At 38.3% G+C, this 23140-nt stretch overlaps 3 protein-coding genes across 3 annotated transcripts in view; 2 read left to right on the top strand and 1 right to left on the bottom strand.

Moving 5' to 3' along the window:
- oxct1a (3-oxoacid CoA transferase 1a) overlaps positions 1-12695 on the bottom strand; it is a 36669-nt gene extending 23974 nt beyond the window's left edge. The window contains exons 1-7 of the mRNA XM_063896282.1: positions 12413-12695; positions 10829-10937; positions 10224-10314; positions 4473-4608; positions 4224-4373; positions 3437-3543; positions 2598-2658 (exon numbers count right to left, since the gene is read on the bottom strand). Coding sequence (XP_063752352.1) covers positions 2598-2658; positions 3437-3543; positions 4224-4373; positions 4473-4608; positions 10224-10314; positions 10829-10937; positions 12413-12517 — 759 coding nt within the window. The 5' untranslated portion in view covers positions 12518-12695. The remainder of the gene's footprint in view (positions 1-2597; positions 2659-3436; positions 3544-4223; positions 4374-4472; positions 4609-10223; positions 10315-10828; positions 10938-12412) is intronic.
- A 65-nt stretch (positions 12696-12760) lies between these two features.
- rimoc1 (rab7a interacting mon1-ccz1 complex subunit 1) lies at positions 12761-16185 on the top strand. The gene is made up of 6 exons (XM_063896284.1): positions 12761-13081; positions 13751-13860; positions 14680-14826; positions 15006-15137; positions 15309-15423; positions 15521-16185. The coding sequence occupies exons 1-6, from the start codon at positions 12988-12990 to the stop codon at positions 15754-15756; spliced, it is 834 nt and encodes a 277-aa protein (XP_063752354.1). The 5' UTR covers positions 12761-12987; the 3' UTR covers positions 15757-16185.
- A 530-nt stretch (positions 16186-16715) lies between these two features.
- On the top strand, positions 16716-22741 carry fbxo4 (F-box protein 4). The gene is made up of 7 exons (XM_063896283.1): positions 16716-16972; positions 18321-18595; positions 18688-18908; positions 19263-19338; positions 19447-19619; positions 19716-19918; positions 20021-22741. Exons 1-7 carry the CDS (start codon positions 16808-16810, stop codon positions 20111-20113), a joined length of 1206 nt encoding a protein of 401 aa, XP_063752353.1. The 5' UTR covers positions 16716-16807; the 3' UTR covers positions 20114-22741.
- Positions 22742-23140: the final 399 nt, after the last annotated feature.

Genomic DNA, 23140 nt, shown 5'->3' with positions numbered 1-23140 from the left:
TTATATGTGATATAGTATATACTTAGACCTAATGAATATCATATACACATTTGGAAGACTAATAGATTTTAAATGTGGTACTTAGTTTATACTAAGATGTATCCATTATTAGTAAGTGAGAGACCTCACTTTTTCAGTTTTTGCTAGTATATTTTCAAAAGGTACGTCATAAAAAATCCACAGAGAGTAGGAAATACATGCACGGAACTTCAACTTCACATTTGAAAATCCTGTTTGATATCATTCGTCAGACTGCAGCACATTTTACAATAAATGCCCGACAAGAAAACCATTTAGTTGATCTCTGGATGACAAGTGTCTGAAAGGACAATTTGTAGAACCTTCAAAGACTAGAGTGACACACTAGTCTGAAACTATCTGGTCTTAGTGCTGGAAAATAAAATGACATTCACAATGGATTTGTTTGAGTTCAGATGCAGATGCAGAGCTTTCCTTTCCCAAAATGTGACAATCTGTGTCAGGGTCTGGACTGGGCTTAGGGTGAGTTAACTGACTAAGATATTAAATGACTTCTTAAATAGGCAACTTATAATAATATTTCTTAAAGGCGACACACCTATTAAAAGGCTTGTTATACTGTGTCCATGTTTAAAAATGAATCCAAACAATTATTTCCTAAAAAAAATCATGACACATTGCTGAAGCTGTTTGTGTTCATAACCGCTCAGATTCCTCTGAAGTAAGGCCGGTGCATCCTGGAAGCCTGCGATACGGGGAGATCTAAACCTTCCTTTTAACTTGTCATGTCATTCCCTCTCCCTCTCTTGACTATACTTCTTACCACTCTCAACTATATGAAAGTAGTAATGCCACAAAAACAATCTTGGAGGCGCACCTGGATAGTGTAAAGAAAAACACTTATGTATCTCAGTCAAATTAACTGCAGCCTGTGTCTCTAAACCCAATAAAAACAGTTTCATCTTATTACCTCTGCAAAAATACCCTGAGCAGATCATTATGCGTGCACAAAGGTTAAAGCAGACAGTTCAATGTTAAATCTGCCTGATTATGCTTGCATCTCATAAAGCAGTTTTGAAGGCATTATTATTCATGTCACTACCTTATACGTCACAGCTCCAGCAGACGTCACATAGACACATTTCTGGCATTGCTGCTTCAGAGTAACTAGCTTTTAATGCCAATTAAGAAGAAAATTGAGCAATTTCTTTTTTACCATAGCACTAATTTGTAAACATTTATGATGTGCATCATTGGCAACTGTCAGCTGGGTTAAACATGACGCAAAATACTGTTATGAAAGCTTTAAACCAAATGTAAGTAGTCAATCCACAATAAAGCTTCATAGTGAGAAAATGTACTCTTGCCATTTAGTCTGAGACATTTATATTCAATAGAAGACTATATCTCACGTCCAGCAACCGTGGAATAATTGAAAATGTGCTTTGAGAAACCCAGTTAGATTAACGAGTGACCCTTTGCTACCGATTTATTTTCAGAAGGCGCCTGTGTTTTATGGTTTTCACACAGAGTTTTTCTCCCTGCTGCTCTCTAAATCAAACTGTGTCTATACGGGAGGTGTGAAGCTGTTTGTGTGTTGGAGGGGCTGAGAGGGAGATATAGATGCACACATACTTAATATACAAACACATATAGGGAAGAGATGAGCGATCATGTTCCTATACAAGTAGGTACCAAGACGGATAGGCTGACAGTAGGTACTGTATAACATATATCCCAGAGAAAGCAGGAAATACTTACTTGGTTTTTGGCCATGCGGGTTGAGGTAAACATTTTTTGTAAATGACTTCAAACTTCTATTTACAATACATGAGATCTAAAAATGATCTTCAGAGGAATATAAACCATTCCCAATTCAAGGTAAAATGTCCATTCATGATTCTTAAACACTTGGCCAATAAGATGCCTGTCTCACATTTCCGCTCACATCCTTACGTACAAAAAGGATTTTCTTTTTTATCTACCTCGTCCTTTGGGGGTGGTTGGATGCTATTTAGTAGATTATGACTGTATTCTGTTGCTTTAATGCTATGGGTTGTATAGAAGACTTTTGGCTTTGTGTGGTTTGGTTCAAAAGTCAAAACAGCTGTTTTATTTACTTAATTTCTTTATCACCTACATCATTATAATGGTCAAAATAATTGATAAATACATTATTGTGCTATCACCCTCTTACCCCCAAAGTATTTATTAAGAAGTGAGGAAATGTTTGAAACCATATTATCTAATGGATATTATTAGCACAACATCTGTATTTTATTTAAGAATATCACATGGCGAATGTAGTTAGTTTAAAGACAAATTCATATATTTTCCATGTTCATTCCAGCTGATTTTCAGGAGGTGCTTTAGTTTAAGAATGGCATTAACTAAGGATTTTCGAAATCATGCTGTATGAAGTATATGGAGCCATTTTTCAGAGTTCAGTTGTTATTTTTTCATTATATATATCTACTCTAGAGGGCTTACTTCAGCTGTGAGGGCCAGAACTATGAAATCCAAAGAAAATGAAAGTTTACAACCAAAGCTGAGATTGTGAATAGACTGATAGATATGTGTCAGTATACATGTTCCAGGCAGTAGTTTGAAATGGATACCTCAACTATGGTGGTTTTGGCTGCCTTGCACATTGGTTGATTGAAGTTCCTGGCCGTTTTCCTGACAGGGAGTAGCAAAAAATAGGTGATTTAAAAACCAACAAGAAGTAACAAAAAGAAAACAAAGAGAGATGAGCAAGTAAACAGAAGAATGTTCAGTATATCAACCAATAATTCACATCCAGTATAGTTAGTTTACTGGACGAGGTTGCTCTCTTGTGGAGAAAGACTTTACTACATCTTCTGATTTCAATCATTCTCGCATATCAGATTGCTGCAAATTACCTAATTGAGTCTAGACAAAGGGTCAATACTACATTTGAGATTGTCTTATAACTATGACAACATTCATGAAGAGGTCATATGAGTGATATACAGTGTATTTGAGTTTTATCTGACAGTGGGCAGCATCCATGTATGGTTAAACCGTGTCCTTAAATTGGTAAATAAATAAATAGTATGATTTTATCAAACATTTAGAAAAACTAAATAAAACCACTTAATACAGACACAAAATGTGCTGATCAGAATCAACTCCTGCAGAACATCCCAGTGAGGTTGTATCAAAATTAAGGTCAATGTATTTCCCATTGTTATGGCCATCTTAGAAAAACATATTCAATCTTTCTTTAAATGGCTGTTTCCCTCTCTCCACATGACATCAGCAGCATGAGCAGATTGTTGTGCAAACATACCAGAGGTGATTAAGACTTGTTCAATGTGCCTCGAGGCAGGAGGCGGAATCCTTTTCTAAATAAATACTGCTATTGCCATAACACTACAGGTCTGTGCTGCTGGTGTGTGACCATTACTATATTCCTGTCCAATTCATCAGTTACCTGAAGATAATGTTTCCAGCCTTGTCAGCTTTCCATGCCTTGATCAGTGCAAAGTCTCCAGTGATGGCCTGTTCCATGATATAGTGCCTGCCATTGAACTCCCGCACCTGTCCAATGAAAACACAATTAAATAAGTGAGTGGCAGTAAATGCAGGAATGGAGGAAGATCGTGAGTTTTTTTAGCATTTACAGACCGATATTCGAGTCCAGACCTAGAGTAGTCATTACTGCTGAGTTCTTTGTTATCCACACAAGAAAATCAATAGCATAGCAAACATTCAAAGCAAAAGCATTATGCCTTCAGTGAAAAGATGTATTTTTGTAACATTGGAGAACTGTAAATGCATCTCTTATTAAAGTGCAGTATATTCAGGCACGCTACAACACTAAAATCAAACCAGACAAACAAGTTATTCACAATGCACGCTCACCCCAGACATTACTTTGTGCGCTGAATGCACATTCAATTTACAAACTTAAACTCATTGCAGTGGCCAGTTGTCCTAAGAGTGTTTTTCTATAATGTAATGCCTATACAGAAAAATAGTTGGACCCATGCCTTTATGTATCCTCCACTGTACAGAGGAGTTGGCTTTCTTTTCTGGCAAAAACTACAATGCAAAAGCAAATAATGGAAGTGTTATCATGAGCAGGATTCAAAGTTACAGCTACAGACTGCAGCTCTAAACTCGACCAAACAAGGCAACCGTGGGGCTTGGAAAATATCTGCAGCCATCTCCAGCAAAAGAAAGATAATGGACTTTTTGGCACAACTGCAACATCTTACCTCTCTCTTCTCACTGGCAATGGCAATGCTGCCATCTGTGTTGTACTTAATAGGAGAGCCTCCCTCCTGGATCAGTGTGCCATATCCAGTGGCTGTGAAAAAGGCAGGAACCCCGGCACCCCCAGCCCTGATCCTCTCTGCAAGAGTACCCTGTCAGGAAAAGGGGATAACATTAATATCTTGTGGGAAAATTCATGTGTTTTTGTATATATACAGTATCTACATATTTCGACATGTGTTCTGACCAACCTGTGGCGTTAGTTCCACTTCTAACTCCCCTGTCAGATACTGTCGTTCAAACTCAGCATTCTCCCCGACGTATGAAGAGATCATCCGCTTGATCTGCTTCGTCTTTAGCAGCAGGCCCAGGCCGAAGTTATCCACTCTGAAAAAAAAATACAAAAAGTATCATGAACCGTAGGAATATGCTACAGCATATTAAAGATTTATATACCAAGACAATCTTCAATATTTAAATAGAATCAAACGCTTAACAAATCATGGTTGCAAGGAAATTAGAAACATAAGCACAGTCAACCTTTTTTGTACACAGATTTTACGAGTCAAGCACACACTAAGCGGTGTAGGTTTCCAACTCCATGCAACTTATCAAAGCTTTCAGTACTACGACAAAGAATAATGGGGGAAAATTGTAGTTTTCAGTTGTGTATAACTGGTAAATAATTTACTTTTTGTTTAATATCCACTAATCAGTCATAACATTATGACCACTGACAGGGGAAGTGAAGAACATCAATTATCTCGTTCAGTGGCCCCTGTCAGTGCGTGGGATATGTTAGGCATCAAGTGCACACTTTGTCTTAAAAGTTGATGTGATGGAAGCAGGAAAAATGGGCAAGCGTAAGGATCTCCAAAACTGCAGCTCTTGTGGGGTGTTCCTGGTCTGCAGTGGTCAGTATACCTACCAAAAGTGGTCCATGAAAGGAAAACTGGTGACCCGGCGACAGGGTCATGGGCGGCCAAGGCTCATTGATGCGCGTGGGGAGCGAAGGCTGGCCTGTGTGGTCCGATCCAACAGAAGAACTACTGTAGCTCAAATTTCTGAGACAGTTAATGCTGGTTCTGTGAGAAAGGTGTCTGAACACACCGAGCATCGCAGTTTGTTGCGTATGGGGCTGCGTAGCCACAGACGGTCAGGGTGCCCATGCTAACCCCTTCATAGAAAAGGTATTCATTAATGGCAGTGGCCTCTTTTAGCAGGATAATGTGCCCCTGCCATACCGCAGAGATGGTTTAGGAATGGTTTGAGGAACACAACAATGAGTTTAAGGTGTTGACTTGGCCTCCATATTCACCAGACCTCAATCCAATCAAGTGTCTGTGGGATGTGCTGGATAAACAAGTCTGATCCATGGAGGCCCCACCTTGCAATTTACAGGACTTATAGGATCTGCTGCTAACGTCTTAGTGCCAGATACCACAGCACACCTTCAGAGGTCTAGTGGAGTCCATGCCTCGACGGGTCAGGGCTGTTTTGGCCACAAAGGGGGAGCTACACAATGGTCATAATGGCATGGCTGATCAATGTATGTAACTTGTAGAGCTTTTATGCACTTTGACAGGAAATAATTTTCTATTGATGTGTGCAAAAAAAGAACCATTATTTGATGCAGTACCCTCCACTGTTTGAGACTTGTTAGTTCCATCTCTTTGACTGGGAATGCCTTCCCTTTTATTTGACAGTCTTTAACATGGCTTAAGTTACAACAAATCCCCAGAGAGGTTATTCAAGGATGTAACTGGTTCCTCTTAAGTGATACGGCTCCTTTAAGGCAGCTGTGCTTAAAGACACAGCTGCAATAAAAGATCATGAGACCAAACGCAGCTGCAGGGCCTGGAGAACCACTGCGAGCACCTCTTTGTTTATTGTCTGAAAGAACTGCACAACATTATTATTTATTTCACTACAATGTGTCATTACTAGGGGGGGGGACAGAAAACCAAACCTGGACAGTCAATGATTTGACAGCAGAGTACTGGCAAGTTTTCTATGACAAAGGAAGGTTAGTGTATATGTAGGACTGTTGAAATACTAATGAAATGGGCCAGTAGCTACGAGAGGCCTGATTTCATGGAGCTGGTCATTCATTAACCTATGAAAGCATAGTCTTCATAAAACTTTATGAAAACATATAAAGCAATTTTAAGAAAGATGATGAAGGATAATAGTAAAATCCTAACATCTCATGATCTTTTATTTCCCACTTTGTCTGGCAATATTCATCTGAGAACACTGCAATCAAACCAAGTCAATTGCAACAAGCAATGTAATATAACTTAGAAACAGTTTACAGTAAGGAAGTGTAAAATCCTATATCCACAGTATGGTCTCTGTCTATTTCTTTCTCCACTCCTAATCTTCAGAGCCAAGACAAAAGTAGGACTTTGCCAAGAGTGGGTTTTACTTTTATTCTTTAAAGAAGCTGGGAAGGCAGAACTAATGCTTTGTCCTCAACTCAGATCAGCTGACAAGATAACTAGGCCATGTGCACTCAGAATACCAAAACCGATACATGTGAAAAGCACCCTGACACACACACAACATTGATGTTATAAGATTCCAAAGATCTATGTAAAAGGTGTTTGGCAATTTGTAATATTGTTTATGGAAGTGTGCATGCATTTACCAATGCCTTGGTGACTTATGGGCTGACTCTCCTTTTAAGTTCACACATTATAAGCTGTCTTTGCTAAAGGTTCACTGATCAGAGCACCTTCCAGCTCAGAACAGAAGTTCTGCCTTTCACACAGAGTCAATGTGGTTTGGGTAACATTACTGAAGTAGCTGATTAAAGAATGACTATAAGGCTGCACTTCTGTCACAGCCTAATAATGTCCTCTTGTGTGCAGCTGAATCCCTCTCATCTAGAGTTACACTGCATAAAGAGCCTTCTGTGTCAGAGTTCTGCAAAGTTTCCCATAAGGCTACACATTTCAAAAAGGGCAGAACTTCGCTAGTAGGCAATGGTATTGTTAATGATTTGCTGTATAGAGACAAAAATACACAAACCTTATAGATTATCTTTCTTTAGCTGGCTAGAGATTTTTTTCAGCTGCAAATTTTCTCAGCACATGGCAGGTAAAAACTTGTATAAAAGAAACCGCAACTAGGCAGCTATTCCAAAACCAAACTCAGTCAGTGCTGCCAAAAATAGGTCTACAGGAGGCCTAGTACACAATAAACCAAAATATTATTTTATGATTTATGACAGATCTTGTAGTATCATACTCATATTTGAAAATAATTATCCAGCATTTCTTATTAAATTGACTTGTATAATTATGCTTCGTAGTTCTAAACACCTACACAGATAGCAATATATGTTAAGAGAATGTGGGTTTGTATTTAAAGACTAACAGCAGTAGAATGCCCTATCCATTATCATGTTACACAGAGTAAAATCAAGTCATTGAGGCTTTAGGAGGATCAACAACCCATACAGGCATTCAAGAAGAAGGAAGCAGAGGAAGGGGAGTTTTCAGCTTTAGGAATCTTCTCTCTAAAATTAAACATTACATAACTACTAATTTCCCCTTCCAGCTCTCTGCCTGTAGAGCAGAGAAATGCAAGGACTCGGTGGCAGTGTCCAGGAAAACATTTACAGTACACAGGCCAGCTTGCTTTTCTAATCAAGCATAATCAATAACAGTGATGTGTCATTCCTGATATCGTCAATGTATTTCTCAATTTTCAACTCCCATCCCCATGTTGTAATACAAGCCATTTGCAATGCATGTTTTTAAGGGTACTAAATTTACTGCAGTTTCCACTGAATAAAGATGTGTAATAGTCACTGTAATACATATTATGAAGGTCCTCCAATAGCTTAGCAATGCTCAACAAATACAAAAACCCAATATGACCACTCTTTACAAGTGGTTACAATCTTTCAGAACAACTTGTTTGATTGTTCAGAAAGATGTCCTTGCTCAAGCAAATATTTTGGGAATCTGTTCCAGGAATCAATATAACCAAAAATCAAAGTCCAAGAGTAAAGTCTAGTGGAGAGTAATTCTGTAAAGCACACTATTTGACTTCAGGACAGTAGTTTTCTGGCTGAACAACAGCTATCATAAATACATTTGGTCCGTCTGTGCAATGTCTTTAAACACATTTTCATCTTCCTATTGCAAGACTATTGTAAGAATAATTTTATGCCACACTGTTTGTGAATCTAAACCTTTATGGCTCAGTTCTGTCAGCATAGACATGTACTTTCCAAAGTTAAGGGTGCACTTTACTGCAGGTTCTGCATACTGGCATAACTGAGCTAATTCCTCGGTTATGGTCATTTATTTTTTAAAGGGTGTCCAGTTTTTGTCAGTACCTTAAAACCATCAGGCTTGACACTTTACTCTTTTAGCAATACCAATCCATGCAGAGCTGTGCAACCAAGTTAATTAATGATAACAAGAGATGCTATACAAGTTCAGCAGAAATATTTCTTAATCCATGTTAGTGGAGTTTATATGTGTGTTTGGCAGAGAGAAGAGTTCTAAAGAAAACAAGCCATAGGTGAGCATATTGTATTACAAAAGTTCTAAATGGTGAAAAGTAACAGAACAGAAATTATTAAAATAGTTTCAGAAATAAGAGTTTGCATCTGCAAATGAAATTAAGGTTTTGAAAAATGTGTGCTATTGCAGACTGAAGTCAGAGGAAAAGCTTTATGGTTGCATAGTCTCTGTAATATGCAAGTAGCTAGGATCAGATTTTGGTCACTGTCTCAAGTTTCAATGTTGCCATGTAAACAGTTCAGACGAAGCTACGTTTACTGTTTTGCAGCACATCGGGATTCAATTACAGAAGAAGACTGCAACATGACAACAGACAAGAAAAAGACTATTTCCTTGTTTGCAAGCGACTTTAACTTTATGCTGAACAACGTCTAGGTTTGTTGCAGTGAGAGGCTCAGTTGCCAGTGTCATAATAATCGAGCTTTTACTGTTTAGTACTGGACTGGTATTAAACACACGTTTTTTGGGGGATTTAACCTAACATAAAGGATAGCTCCCTCTTTGTTTTTGTAATTTGTATTCCTTTAAAAGTTAAATTATTATAGTTCAATATTTTTGTTTCCTAGGATTATTGTCAGGTAGATATCTCCTAAAAAATTGCGCTCTGAACCCAGTTATGGCAGAATATATTCCTACATCTCTAGCTCAGGATAGTGCATTTTACGGAAAAAGGAAACAAAACAGAATAAAGGGCATTCAGGTCAGAAGCTTATTTTTTAATGCCGGAAGGGTACCCTTCGAAAGTATAGTGTATCCTACTGAAAGCAACGACACACATCACACACAATAAACCCTGACTGCTGAAGGAGCGAATGTCCCCACAACACCTTTTCCTTGTGCCTGCAAATAATTGATAGCTTATCATAAGCAAACTTCATGGCATTTCTCCAGGTCAACACTAGCTGTTTGAGGATACAGCAACAAAGTCACCAATACCACTACAACATGAGTTTAAAACCTCTTTGCAAGGAGACAAACAAAATACTCCTTTTTGAGACCAATCGAGACTCCACTTTCAATAGGTGGAGAGCTAAACACGACGGACAAGGGGGAGTCTCACTTTCTGACTTTGTATACTTTTATTACTACAAAATGTAACTAGGCCTTTTCAAAAACTTGTTAAAGAGTTGACCCCTTTATATTATTTAAGATTTGTAAGCAACAAGAGTCAGACTTTTAACTCACAGCTTGTACTGAAACGAAAATGATGCATAACTTGATAAATGACGCTGCAAACTTTTCTGGGTTCAAATGTAGCAACATCTTCTTTGTCAACCCATTCACTCCAGGAACAGGTTGGGATTTTGAAATGGTTGTAATGGTGTCAAATTATTATCAAAATCATGCACCACCATGGAACACATGGCATGGTTTAAGCACATGTTTACATGCAGGCACCTGTGTGTGTGCAAAATATGCATGTATTGTTCCCACATTCTTCTTTCCTGCACACACACTTACCCTGCATTGTTGCTGACTGCAGTGAGACTATTTACTCCAGTCTTCAGTAAACTGTTGATCAGGTTCTCTGGGATACCACACAGTCCAAAGCCTGTGTGAAATACATACAAAGAAAATAATACATAATAAACCAATGCGATTAAACAAATGCAAGCAACAAATAAATCATTGGAAAAAGTGTTAAGAGATAATCATGGCACTTTAAGCTAGTAGCTCATGACATGGCATATTTGTAAAGAAAATGCTACAGTTGTTACAAATTACACAGAAAAGTCTAATTATATTGTTCACCTTGAAACAAGCCCCAGGTAATTCTAGTCATGTGTGTATAGGGTGTAACTAATATTATACTGTGAGTGAGGCAGACTTCAGTATGTGCTTTTTCCCCCTCAGATAGAGATGTGACACAATGGAAAAGTTTAACAATGTCACCTCGAAACTTGACTATAAATAAGAGCACTGGAATTTGTGTGTGCTCTATGTGTGGATGGCATCAACCACACTGCCAGGCCGAGTTAAGGCTAAGGCAATTGCCAGCACTCTCCCGAAGGTCTGTGTGCTACAATATTAACAAGCCTGTATGTGAAAGTATTGTATATCTTTACCTCCGACAAGAATAGTAGCTCCACTTGGGATATCTTTGACTGCCTCTGTAGAATCTTTGTAGAACTTTGACCTTCGTTGGCTAGAAGTAGAGAAGTAACAACCGCAGGTCTGTAGAAAAAGCAGAAAAAGAGATGCTAAAAATATGCTTTGAACTTTTTTTCTATAACCAGCAACAGACACTAACTATTAGTATAACCATACACTCTATATTCTGAATAAAAGTTGCCAAGAAGATTGCTTGTTAAAACGAAACTGAGCAAAGCCTGAGGGCAGCTCATATGATTGTATTATAGTTGATCCAGTGTATTCAGTTGAGGAAGGGAAAGATAAGCAAAACTGCGAATACATCCTACAACAATAGGCGTGGAGCTTAAGGGTAGCTCACAGCAAAGAATCTCAACCTGACACTTAGGTAAGGACTCAAACTTGAAATCGTTTGTGTCAACACTCACGTATACAATTTTTACATATGGCACAAAGACAGATTTCATGATGAAAAAATACAATATATTGTTGTGTTTTGCATAAATTAATTTCACCAGAATTTGGTTACAATTAATAGAAATCAAGGTGTGTATTTCAATAAACATTATAATACAATATAATGGCAATATGGTATATTTGTAATTTCTGTCTAACTTTTAAATACTGAACTAATGAGAACACTTTTTTCAGACTTCATGGATGAAACTCCACTCTGCTTGTTATATTTGTAGTCATTTCATAATGTATCGTTTTCCTTCATCTATAAATAAAATCAACATTATGTATATACAAACGGTTTACTTTAAACAAGTAACAATAATGTATCTCTTTTAATTGATGTTCTGTATGAATTAAAAGAATAAAGGCACTAAATCATGATCAGTTTAAAGAGTCAGTAACTGCTCTCCAGATTGTTAAAGCTGGTGTGGAGATTCATGTTTTTTATATCAACTGCAGTAACATCAGTAACACTCAATGTGTTCGACTCATGAGTTCTAATTTCTATTTCTGAAACCATACTATTTATAGAAATGGTGTCTACCTTTTACAATGTTCAGACATAGGCTTTGGCATAGAATACACAAGAAGGAAACGTTGTAGTTTGTGTAAATTAATGCGGGCAGTAGGGTTTGTGCTAGCACGTGTTATTATTACACCTACAACACACACACACGCACATCGGTTATAGGCTGCTCTATTATATAAACTGCATGTAAAGCTGGGGGTTTGATTTATGTTTATAATGTCTTTAAATCACTGACCAAAAACAAGTGCAGATTATGCATAGCTGGATGATAATTCTGTTTGTATTGCGGTTTCGAACTGTTTACGATAATCCCAGCAGTTAAGCAAGCAGTTTGAGATTAGTTCACCATCTATTCGAAAAGTAAACAAACAAAACAAATAAATAAAAAGAACATGTTAAAATATACATTCAGGATGTGAGTTACTAAATTCACTTTGATCCTAAATGTCGGACGAACGGGGAAATGAAATCTTCACAATATTATGACCTTGTAATCTTGCCTAGGCACCTGAAACAAATTCATTTCACCTTGCTTTTTCTACATCAATTACCCTATCTGCTTAATACCAACCTTGCTTAATTGGAGATGAGCGAAGTTTAATTTGGTTCTGCAGGGACCTGAGAGGTTTTTGAAGAATACATTTTCCGCTTTGCACAAAGCTTTGAGGGCCGCCATGTTTTGGAGCTACACACGGGGGATGAGTCGAGGAGTGAAAGCTCCAGCCGGAGGACGACAGATGATGTAGCCTAAAAGGTCGCACACTGTGGCTACCAGCAGCGCTAGTTTACACCATAGGCTCACACACAAAGTCAGCGCCACGATTACATTGGCTGGTGCCTCAATGATTGGGCTGGACTAGTGGGCTGGACTGGGGGGGATGATACAGGGAGGCTTGGCAAGCTCATTTACATGTAACCCTTTCACCACCACTACTACTGGGAAGCCAAGATTATTTAAATGTCCTGTTATTTCAACACTCATCGAGTAATACATTCAGGAAAATGGCGGTGGTTACGCGGCACGCACTGTTGTTAAATCCTACCCAGGGGATCGCACACGCAGAAACACTAATGTATTGGAAACAGACGAGACCGTCTATGAGCACGTGAGTAATCCCTGGCTCACGTGACGCACACTGTTTAGTCATGGCCGACGACTACAGGCGACAAGGTTTCGAGTTGGAGAGAAGGATATTTGAGTTAGACATCAAATGTTCCAGTCTCAGAGCTGAAAAGCAAGGTATCGATGAGACGTTGGTGTTTATTTTGTGTCTTGTGGCCAGTCTTGGCACCTCGTGTGCGTGGCTAACATTCTTGATCAGTTTGTCAGCCAACTAGCAAGCTAGCCAACGTCACATAGCATAGCTTGCAACGATAACAACAGCTGTTGTCTGATGACATGTTTCATATTGTGAAATAATACTCACCATGTAATTGATTAACATGTGATTAAGTGATATTGTAGTTACGTTTAAGTAAAGTTTAAAACGTAACGATTGCTGTATTTTAATACCTGCGTGCTCGATGTAACGGCTAGCGTAAGTTGGCTAATGTTAGCTAAAATGCGTTATTGTTGACAAACGTTTAGCTGGCCAAGAAACACGATGCTGCGTTGTAGCAAAATAACCTCAGTTGATACTTGAGTTTCGAAGCATTGGTGTTATTATTCTATGTTGAAATGTACCTTTCTATATTGGTAATCCTTACATTTAAACGTTGTCAAACTCTTGCTGTCGCATAGTGACAAGTTTGTACCGTTAAAACGTGTTCCATTTCTTTCATAAACATGTGTTACCTAATAGAGTGCCCTTTATCTAAAACAATACTCTGAAATGTGTAAAGTTGGAGACAATTGTGCTTGAGTTGAAATATGTAAATGGTAACATGTTGACATGTCTTTCTTCCATAGATGATGACTATTTACAGAATGCGTCTGCCATACTAGACAAGTTGAAAAGCTATTACAGGCAAGGAGGGGAAAGTAGCAACCTTTCCAAGGTGCTTCAGGATTACACACAGGTACCTCATTGCATTACACTTCTTTGAACGTCTAAAGCTGTTATTAATGATGTTTACATTAGTGGTTAATAGTTCATGACACTCAGTCAGAGCCAATTGCCAATTTAACTCCGCTTTATTAACACCTTTATAACTTTTTTGTTTTGGACTCTTGGTAAGTTTGAATCATCAACCAAAATTGTTGTGGGTTATTTGTCACTTTACCCCTTTTTAAATGTCAAATCCGACGAGTCCGCTTACTTTAGCCTTTGAGTTCAAAACAATATGCTATACATGTATTATTAGGTATCATTTTAACGAATTGAAATTTGGACTTGTATCATTGCTTTAAGGAAGTACATGTGAAAATGTATTCCCGATGGTGGAAAAAGATCATTCACTTGGTATAAAGCCTTAAGAGTGCATTGATCAAGGACATTTGTTTACTCTGGTCACTGGTAAATTATAGGCTAGATCATTAAGGTGGTCTGAACTCTGACTGAAATGTCTTTAAAGGTTTGTATTATGAAGTTTAATGTAATAATAAAAATAAAAAGTGGTTGTTAATGAATACTCAGTACTCGAGAGAAGTAAGCTAATTAGATGTAACTGATAATACTCTGAGATCACATTTGATTTTGAGAATGGGCTTTAAAAGAGTTTTGGGGAATGTTAGTATGCCTACCACTCCCTGGCAGGTATTATACATTTCATCCCTAATTTGATCTTCATTATTTATGAACAACTCAGTAAGGACATTTTAATTTTTTTAATGTTGCATGTTTTCTTGTATGTTGTATTCAATGTCCGGTGTGGATCTGTTTGTTTTTCATCTTTAAGGTGATCCTTGACATCACATTTTATGAAGAGAATAAACTGGTTGACCAGGAGTTCCCTGAGGACTGTTCACCATTTAAAATCCAGCAGCTGCTGCAAGACCTGACTGAGCCAGAGGTTTTGGCGGGGAGGCTAGCACCAGCACAAGAAGTGTGTATATTTGTGTCTCAAAAGGATTTTGAATGCATGTTCTGTACATGTTTTTTTTTTATATTCCCAGTAAGAAATACATTAAGAGATGTATTAGTTAGACTTTAATGTTATCTTTGGTTTATAGTTTTGCAAAGGACACTTTCCTAGATTTACATGCATGACATTGTCTATTATAGGTGCAGTCTGTGTTGGGCCTGGAGCTGTTAGAATGCCTCTATTGGAGACGTGGAGCTCTGCTGTACATGTACTGCCACACCCTTCATCAACGAAAACAGTGGATTAAGAAAAACAAGGATACGTTCCTTAAGGTACCACACCATGAAAAATCGGAGTACATTCAGTAGATGTATTTGTGAAAAGAGATGTGGGCTTATCTGATTCTTCATGACAAATCAAGTTGTGATTTTGTTGAAAAATGAATCTCAAATTTCTTGTTGGTATGCTGAGATCAATCATATGACTCTCATATTTTAATCCAGTGTATTCAGGAAGGAGTGCGCTACTTAATGCGGATGCTGCAGGTGAGAAACTCTGTAAAGCTCAACGATGGGGTGGTGCTCCATGATACTGCTACAGCAAACTTCCTATCTGAAGGTAATTATGTCATCAGTTATCTTTGTGCTCCATCATTCCAGTGTAGGATAATTATTGAGATAAAATTATTTAATTGTATGATTTATTTTTTCGACAGGCATCTTCTCGGACACACACCTGCTGACAATGATGTACATCGGGGAAATGTGTTTCTGGGCAGTTAAGTACGAGGACTGCAGCGCTGAAACTATGGATCGCAAAGAAGATCGCCTTCAGTTTCGGGACATTGGCACACAGATCCTCAACAAATACGTGCTTGCCTGTGAGGGCCCGCTGCAAGGCCAGGGCTGGAACACTGAGAATGCCAAGGAAATCCTTAGTATTTTACAGTGAGCCAAGCTGCTCTTATATTGAAGTTGCCCTCTGGCACAGATCTTAGTTCAGTATTCAAATGTGTCAACCCCAAATAAAAATGGAAGCCATCAGGTGGGGTGTAATGTTATGGAAGGTTAAGAGGAAGCATGGGGAGAAGGTGTATGTGAAGAAAGTCTTTGGATCAGTGTCTTCTGGCAACCTCATCCCATGCCAAATGGCCCAGGCCAAAGCAGGTTTGACAGGATTAGATAGGTGGTGTAAAACTGGCAGGGGTTGCAGTCAGAGAAGGAGGTTGAATAACTTTTCGCCCTGTCCTGCTGAAAAAGCAGTTATCATCTTAATAACGGACTGTTGACTGGGGCACTTATTTTGCTCTGAGAATGTGTTATAATAACATTAATATGAATTAAGAAGGTAATTAATAAAATGTACTTTTTTTTCCTTTCATTTGTTAAAATTGTTACAAGTTTGAAGATAATCCAGCTGGAAATGAGACATTGCACAGTAACATTTTATTTATTGTTTTGTTGCCATTTTGTTATGCTTTTAATATATTATAATTGCATATACAATATATATTTTGTGTATTAAAAATATACACACTAAAGGCAAAGAAAGGTGTTCAAAAACAGTTTGACAATGATGTATTCATGACTATTTGAAGTATGCTCAGATTTGTTCATACCAGCTTTGTAATGCGCCACTTGTATTCCCATCAATTGCAAGTAAACATTTTCTGCCACTTCAATAACCCTGATAGTATAACTATTAATAGAAAATCTGTGTTGTTTGGACAAAAATCATTCTTCTGTTTTTTATGTCCTCGTTGACAATAAACACGCGCGTTGTTTAAAAAAAAGAAAAGAAAACACCTTTATTTTGCATTGCAACTTTTCCTTACTTTTTGCAGCTCCATATTTAGCACCACGTTTCGAAATACACTACCCACAATGCCCCTCTGCCGCCAGCAACAAGGAAGTACGAGTGTCAACATTAACGGGTTGTCATCTCTGCTTGCTCTATATTAAAGTGTGTAGCTACATGCTTACCGTCACTCACATCTGAAGTCATGGCAGGTAATATCCAGCAGCTCAACGAGTCTGTAGTGATCCGAAGCCTCAGGCGCTTCGGAAACACATATTTTCCAAACGGATCTAAAGTTTTTAAAGACGAACTTGCGACTGTTATAGAAGCGAAAGCAGAGCCACAACCCGGATTTCTTGACAGTTCACCGGTGAGTCAAAAACGTTCATGGAAACGTCTTTCAGCAATCTAACCATTGCGGCAACAGTGATTTTGTAATGCATGTCTATGTTAATTTACTCAATCTGAAAAGAGCAATGACAGTTACAAATTGGTAAAAGAAACCCTTAAAACAAAAAAGCAATGTAGGCTATGTTACTTAAGAACACATTTGAACTTTGTCCAAGTAGCCTAATTCTACTTCCTACTGACTGCACTACTTTTCAAATGTCCAAGTGATGAGCACTTTTCCCCTGCAACTCAGATTTTACACAAAGTATGATGTTATGGAACAACAGTAAACTGCTACATTAATTATATTGTATAATAACTGGCATGGCTCATTATGAATACTTTTATTTTTTGATTGAATCCTTTGCTGATATGTGGTTGAAATTCCGTTTTTACTAATTATATTAGCGAGGAAAGAGGAAAGATCAACCATGTGTAGCATTTTGAGCTAAATGTATAATTGTAGACAGATTTATCCACCAAATGTGACTTCATTTGGTGGTGTGTTGTATTATCAAGGGAGGTTTGAGATATTTTTTTTATGTGTACGGGACATATTATATAACAACACTAATTAAGACACTGAGAAATAACGGTATAAAACTAAGGAATGGAGATTATAACAAATAGAGTTAGTAGAGCATGGTCGAGACATCATTAAAAGTGACCTAGGCCGAAATGTCAAAATAACATAAGCCTGTCAAATGAAATAAGATTGAGTAGGGGAGTTCAGGAAGTTGGAAGAGATAATGGTGTCTTACGTTTTGGAGAAAGTTGAGATCAAAAAAGAGGGTGTCTTGGTGCTTAGTACCTGACATCATCCGATACTCCACTAATTGGATTGTTACTGGGTTGAAAGAGGTATAGGATACACACACACATTCATACAGACATACATGAAAGCGACACAATTGATAAGAAATGTCTATAAATATGAACTTGAACAGTGTGAAAACCGTCGCCTCCATGGACCTGACTTGCTGTATTATGTTGAATCTTTAGTAAACTATTGGCTCTATTGATTTATTTTGAAAGTTGAAATAGGGTTAACATAGTGTTGTGAGGATCTCGAAGACAGCTGGCCCAACTTCAGAGGATTCTCCTCCACACCTGCCATGTTTATTTTTACAGCATGATGCTTATGTGCTTTTGCAGTGGTAATATTTTAGATTCCAGGCTTATTGTATTCATTTGTGTATTTTTAATAATAATAGATTTGCTGCTGAATCGCTGTTAGAGATCAACCCCCATTTTGTCACTTTAATCTTTTTTGGTCTTGTAATGTTAAAATCATCATCACATCAATCCCATTCTCCCTCCCTTTTAAGGTGGATGTACAGTTCCTGATTATGACCTTTCTGTGTCCTGCGGATATCTGCTGCCTGGGAGCCACCAGTCGGTACTGGAGGGCCATGGTTAGAGATCCATTACTGTGGAGATACTTCCTGCTCAGGGACATGCCATACTGGCCCTCCATTGATCATATCAGCATGCCCCAACTGCAGTTCTTGGATGCACCACTAATCGATGAAGATGAGAGTCTGGATGATAGAGAAGAGGGGGGCGACAGAGGGATGGAATCAAAATTTGACTACATGTCAGAGTAGGGATCTTTTTCTGTTGTTTAGTTTAATGGTCCGTAGGTAAACACTTATTTGACAGAAATGTTTTGACCAACTTCTTTTGTCTGGACAGATATCTGAAAGGCTGCCCATCCTGCAGACAACAGTGGCTACCTTCACGTCCGGCATATGAGGTCATTACCTCTTTTCTTCAGTCTTTAGTGCTCTCATCTGAACCACGCTATGTGATGTTTGGCCCTGGCATGGAGCAGCTTGATGTGTCGTTAGTCACAAGGCTCATGCAGGCCTCAGATGTGCTTCGTTTGTCTGGCACTCCTCACAGGCAGATAAATGGTGAGATTACATTGATATTGATTGATTGATTGATTGATTGATTGATTGATTGATTGATTGATCAGTGATTAAACAAACACAAACTACCTCTAGAATCTGTTTCAAAGTACAACTTCTTCTTAAGCCAATGGTAGCTGTGTCTGGGATAAGATATGTGTTTGCCATCAATACTGATGTTATCAAATATACTTGTCATTATTTCATCACAATTGTTTTAAAAATCACATTGGTAATCCTAGTTACTGTAGGTCTATTTGTCCACCACTAGGTGGTGGAATTGTCTCAACATTATTATCTCACCAGTCACTTTCAGCTCAGATGCCAAAAGAACTAATCTTTTTATGTAAATTCTAGGCATTGGCTCTGGGATCAGTTTCATTTTCAACAACCAACACAAATTCAATATCTTGACTCTGTATTCAACCAATAGGTAAGCACTTTGTTATACAATGACCATGCAAGTATCAATATTATCGTTTTCTGTATATATTTGTGATTACAGCCATAGCCATTAAACAGTACGTGTTTGTGTGTGCAGGGCGGAGAGGGAAAGAGCCAGAGTGCAGCAGCAGAGTGTCGGTAATAAACTGTTTACCTTAGAAGGAACAGATGAATCAGGATGTCCAGTCTACAGCCCTGCGCCTCAGGTCCAGCAAGTGTGCCAGGTGGTGGATGGTTTCATCTATGTAGCTAATGCAGAGCTTGGGAGAGGTGAGATTAGAGGATGTTTGTCTTAGAAGCTTCTTCACACTGTTTTTATATTAATCATAAATACAGAACATTTGCATAACAAAATGTGTTTAATAGGTGGGGAAGAGTCTGAGGTGGCTCAGATTCAGGCTGTGCTGAGCTCTGCTGAAAGTTCAGCATCCAAGCCTCTGCTGGTGCTGTCCTGTGTCTCCAGAGACGCACCAGAAGAGGTCACAAGCAGAAACAGGACCAGGTGGAGGACTCCTTGTGTTGACATGGCAAAGAGACTTGAACTACCCCAGCTGGCTAACCCCTGGATGGTAATTCCCTGATAGTTGATCAACTGAAAAGCTGTTACTGCATATGCATCCAGTATCAGTTTGAGGAGATGCATAATCTGTGTTGGTGTTTCACTATCTCAGGTGCAGGATACAGTGGCAGAATCCCTGTCAGGTCTCCTGGATGGCATTTCCTGGTTGCTGAGATGTTCTGGGGTCAAAATCCATGGGAGTTAGATATCTAACTACTGCTGCTACTGATGAATGGAAACAACACACTTTATTGCTGCGTCTTCCTGACTTACTACAGCTTTTCCTGAGTATGGTATGCCACATGTGCACTGAGTGTAGTTATGCCTGTGGAATGTAAGGAACTGCATCAGCAGCAGATTTGATGGGTTTCTATTTGTTATTGATCCGAGAGAAGAGAAAGAGCCATATGAAGGAGTCAGAGCAGAACCAGGGTTACACAAGTGACGTCACAGTAACCCCTCAGACTTGGTTTGTTGAACACTATAATCTATAGATAAACAGACTCACCAGCAGAATTATAAAACCAAAAAGGAAAAGAAACCCACACATGTAATATAGAGATTTGTTTTATAAAGACATACAAATATCACAATATCTTTTGCAAAATACCTGGATATTGATATTGTATAGCGAGTAACTGAAAAAATGATAGCACTTTACTGTAATACAGCCTTAAAACAACAGAAAATAATACTGTTTTGCCGTTTTATGATATCCAAAATACAGAACAGAAATTAGTGTACACCTTATCATGACACAGTTCTATAGTTGATCATCTGCTAACTAAACAGAAGGCCAGCTGTTTAGTTTAAAATGGGATAGTGATTGTAAATGTTTTAATGATTTATTAAAGACTCATTATAACCTAATCCCACATTTTACAGTAAAAAAATACTTTTGTAATTAATGTGTTTTCATATGTAATTTGTTGCGCAATTTGATTTCAAAAGGTTTCAGATATGTATTTAGGTCATAAGTCACAGTTCAGTCTTTTACAATATTAATGACTTTATTAAATGTCTGTTAAAAGAAACAAACTCGTATATTTCTGTTAAGTAATCAAAATTACAAACCTCCCTGAATCTGAGTCAAGTATTTTGGCATTCGTCTTTTAGATCTCGTTCATATCTTCACAAGTTTAGCCTTGTGAACAGTGGAAAGTATTTCTTCTTCCCCTTCCTTTCCTCTCCTCTGAGGTCAGCTCTGGCATGAGGAGTTGAGTCCACATCTGTATGTCAGTAAGCACGGAACAATATCCTGTTTTTGCCACCAGGGAGTGCTGCTAGTAGCTGGTGGATTCAGTGTTTCGTAACAGAAAGTGCTGCCTTTCTAACTGCCCTTACTTAGCCTTGTTGGTTTGATTAACAAGTGTAAAGTTTTCGTGACGTTAGATATGACCTGTAAGAAGTCATCTTTAAACACAGTTATGAAATATTCTCAGTAAGAGTCTGGAAAGTTGCTTTTGCATTCTGCAGTAGGTAATTCATATGCACAGTTGGACCTGAAAATCAATCTGTCTATGACTAACATCAGGCAGCATGGAAAATGCACAATGACTTCTTCAAAATTAAAATGGAGGTAAAAACCCACAGGCAGACATTTTAGAAATGCTCGATTCAAATTGATTGAAGTAATTCAATAACACACTCCATGTCTATTTTTGTCCATGATATGAATTCCAGTGCAATTACAGCACTTAAAGTGTTGAATGTATGTTGGTCGAATTAAAATGACCACCTATTCATTGTCCCCTGCTGGCAGCGGTGTTCACATGTTGTTATGGCACCATGTAAGGCATGACAAGATAATGTGCCGCACTGGTGGTCTTTTGTTTTAGTCCCCTAGGTAACCACAAGTATTTTGTAAAAGTATGTTCCCCCAGGCAGCCCTTTTTATCAAAAGGATTTTTCTCCTCCACAATCATTTTCATAGACATACAGATTTGGACCATGATTGGTGCAATTTAGGTGCATTAAGCTGAGCTGAATACTGGTGAAGCGGAGATTGATTCTCTTTTTCCCCCTGGTGAAGTTTAAAGGGAAATGATGGAGAAGGCAGCTGTGTGTGTGTGTGTGTGTGTGTTTCTGATTGAAAATCTCTGTTCTCTGTAAACAGGATGTCTTATCTTTTACGTCCTCATTTCACAGTTATTTACCCACATTGTATGTTTTTGTGCATGTCTTGTGTGTATATATGCTCATGTTTACATAGACTGTCCAAAAACGAAGGTTCACCAAATAAAAAAAATAGCATATGAACCATGGGAACCTGTTTTCAGGGCAGGTATGTTCGGGATAACTGCCTAATCCGTTGTTATTACTTTGTGATCCTGATGGGGCCAATGGAAGTAAAGACATTCCGCTGAGCAAGCACTGGCACTGTCAGTGTGGATGAATAAATAAGGTAGTCTCAGTCTGAATGCATGAAGAAGTGAACTAAGCTGAAACACTTTTATGTGAATGCAGGCTAAAGAAAATAACCTAAAAATGAAGTGAATGCTGTTTGCAGTCAGCATGTGTTGGATCCTCTGTTGAGACTTACTTGCATAGCATATTTTTAAAGTCTGTTTATTCAGAATGCAGACTGTGGACCATTAGCACACAGTCCTAAATAATGGAGGCCTGGGTTTTGTGGGGGAGGATCCTGGGCCATGTTTTGGAGTTCTGAATGAATGAGTTCCAGACCTCCAGCTGCCTCTTGTCTTCGGAAATCAAAAGGGGCCTCTGGGATATGATGTCACGAAGAAGAAACCCCGCTTTTTACTGACCCAAAACAGAGTTTGCAACAACATGCAGACAGCTAAGGCATGCATGGAAGTTGTGTACTGAGACCCCAGGATTGAGCTATGGTGTAAAGAAAATGGTATGTATAAAATGAAAAAAGTCAGGGACCAACTGCCTCGTTTCTGTTCTTTACCGCGAAGATTTCAGTTCAGTAACATAGATGCCTGTGTTTGTGGAACATAGTTTAATGCGGTGCAGTTTTATAGTGTTCTTTTTACAGCCTGAGGCAACAGACAAAAACATATCAACAGTGTTGCACAGACAGTCTGTTTACTTATGTAATATGACAAATGTTTTGGCAGAGTTACTTCCCATATATTCCCGCAGGTTTGCCCCCTACTCAATGAAGCTTAAGATTTCTTGCTTTTGGACATGTATAGTATCTCATTTTATGCCAGCATTGACCTTATTTAAGTTGGATTACAGCTTTAAAGCTTCAAATATTGAT

The sequence above is a fragment of the Eleginops maclovinus genome, chromosome 12 (assembly GCF_036324505.1).
Source record: "Eleginops maclovinus isolate JMC-PN-2008 ecotype Puerto Natales chromosome 12, JC_Emac_rtc_rv5, whole genome shotgun sequence".
Classification (NCBI taxonomy): Eukaryota; Metazoa; Chordata; class Actinopteri; order Perciformes; family Eleginopidae; genus Eleginops; species Eleginops maclovinus.
Note: the sequence above shows the minus strand (reverse complement) of the source record. Positions and strands in the feature narration are given on the sequence as shown.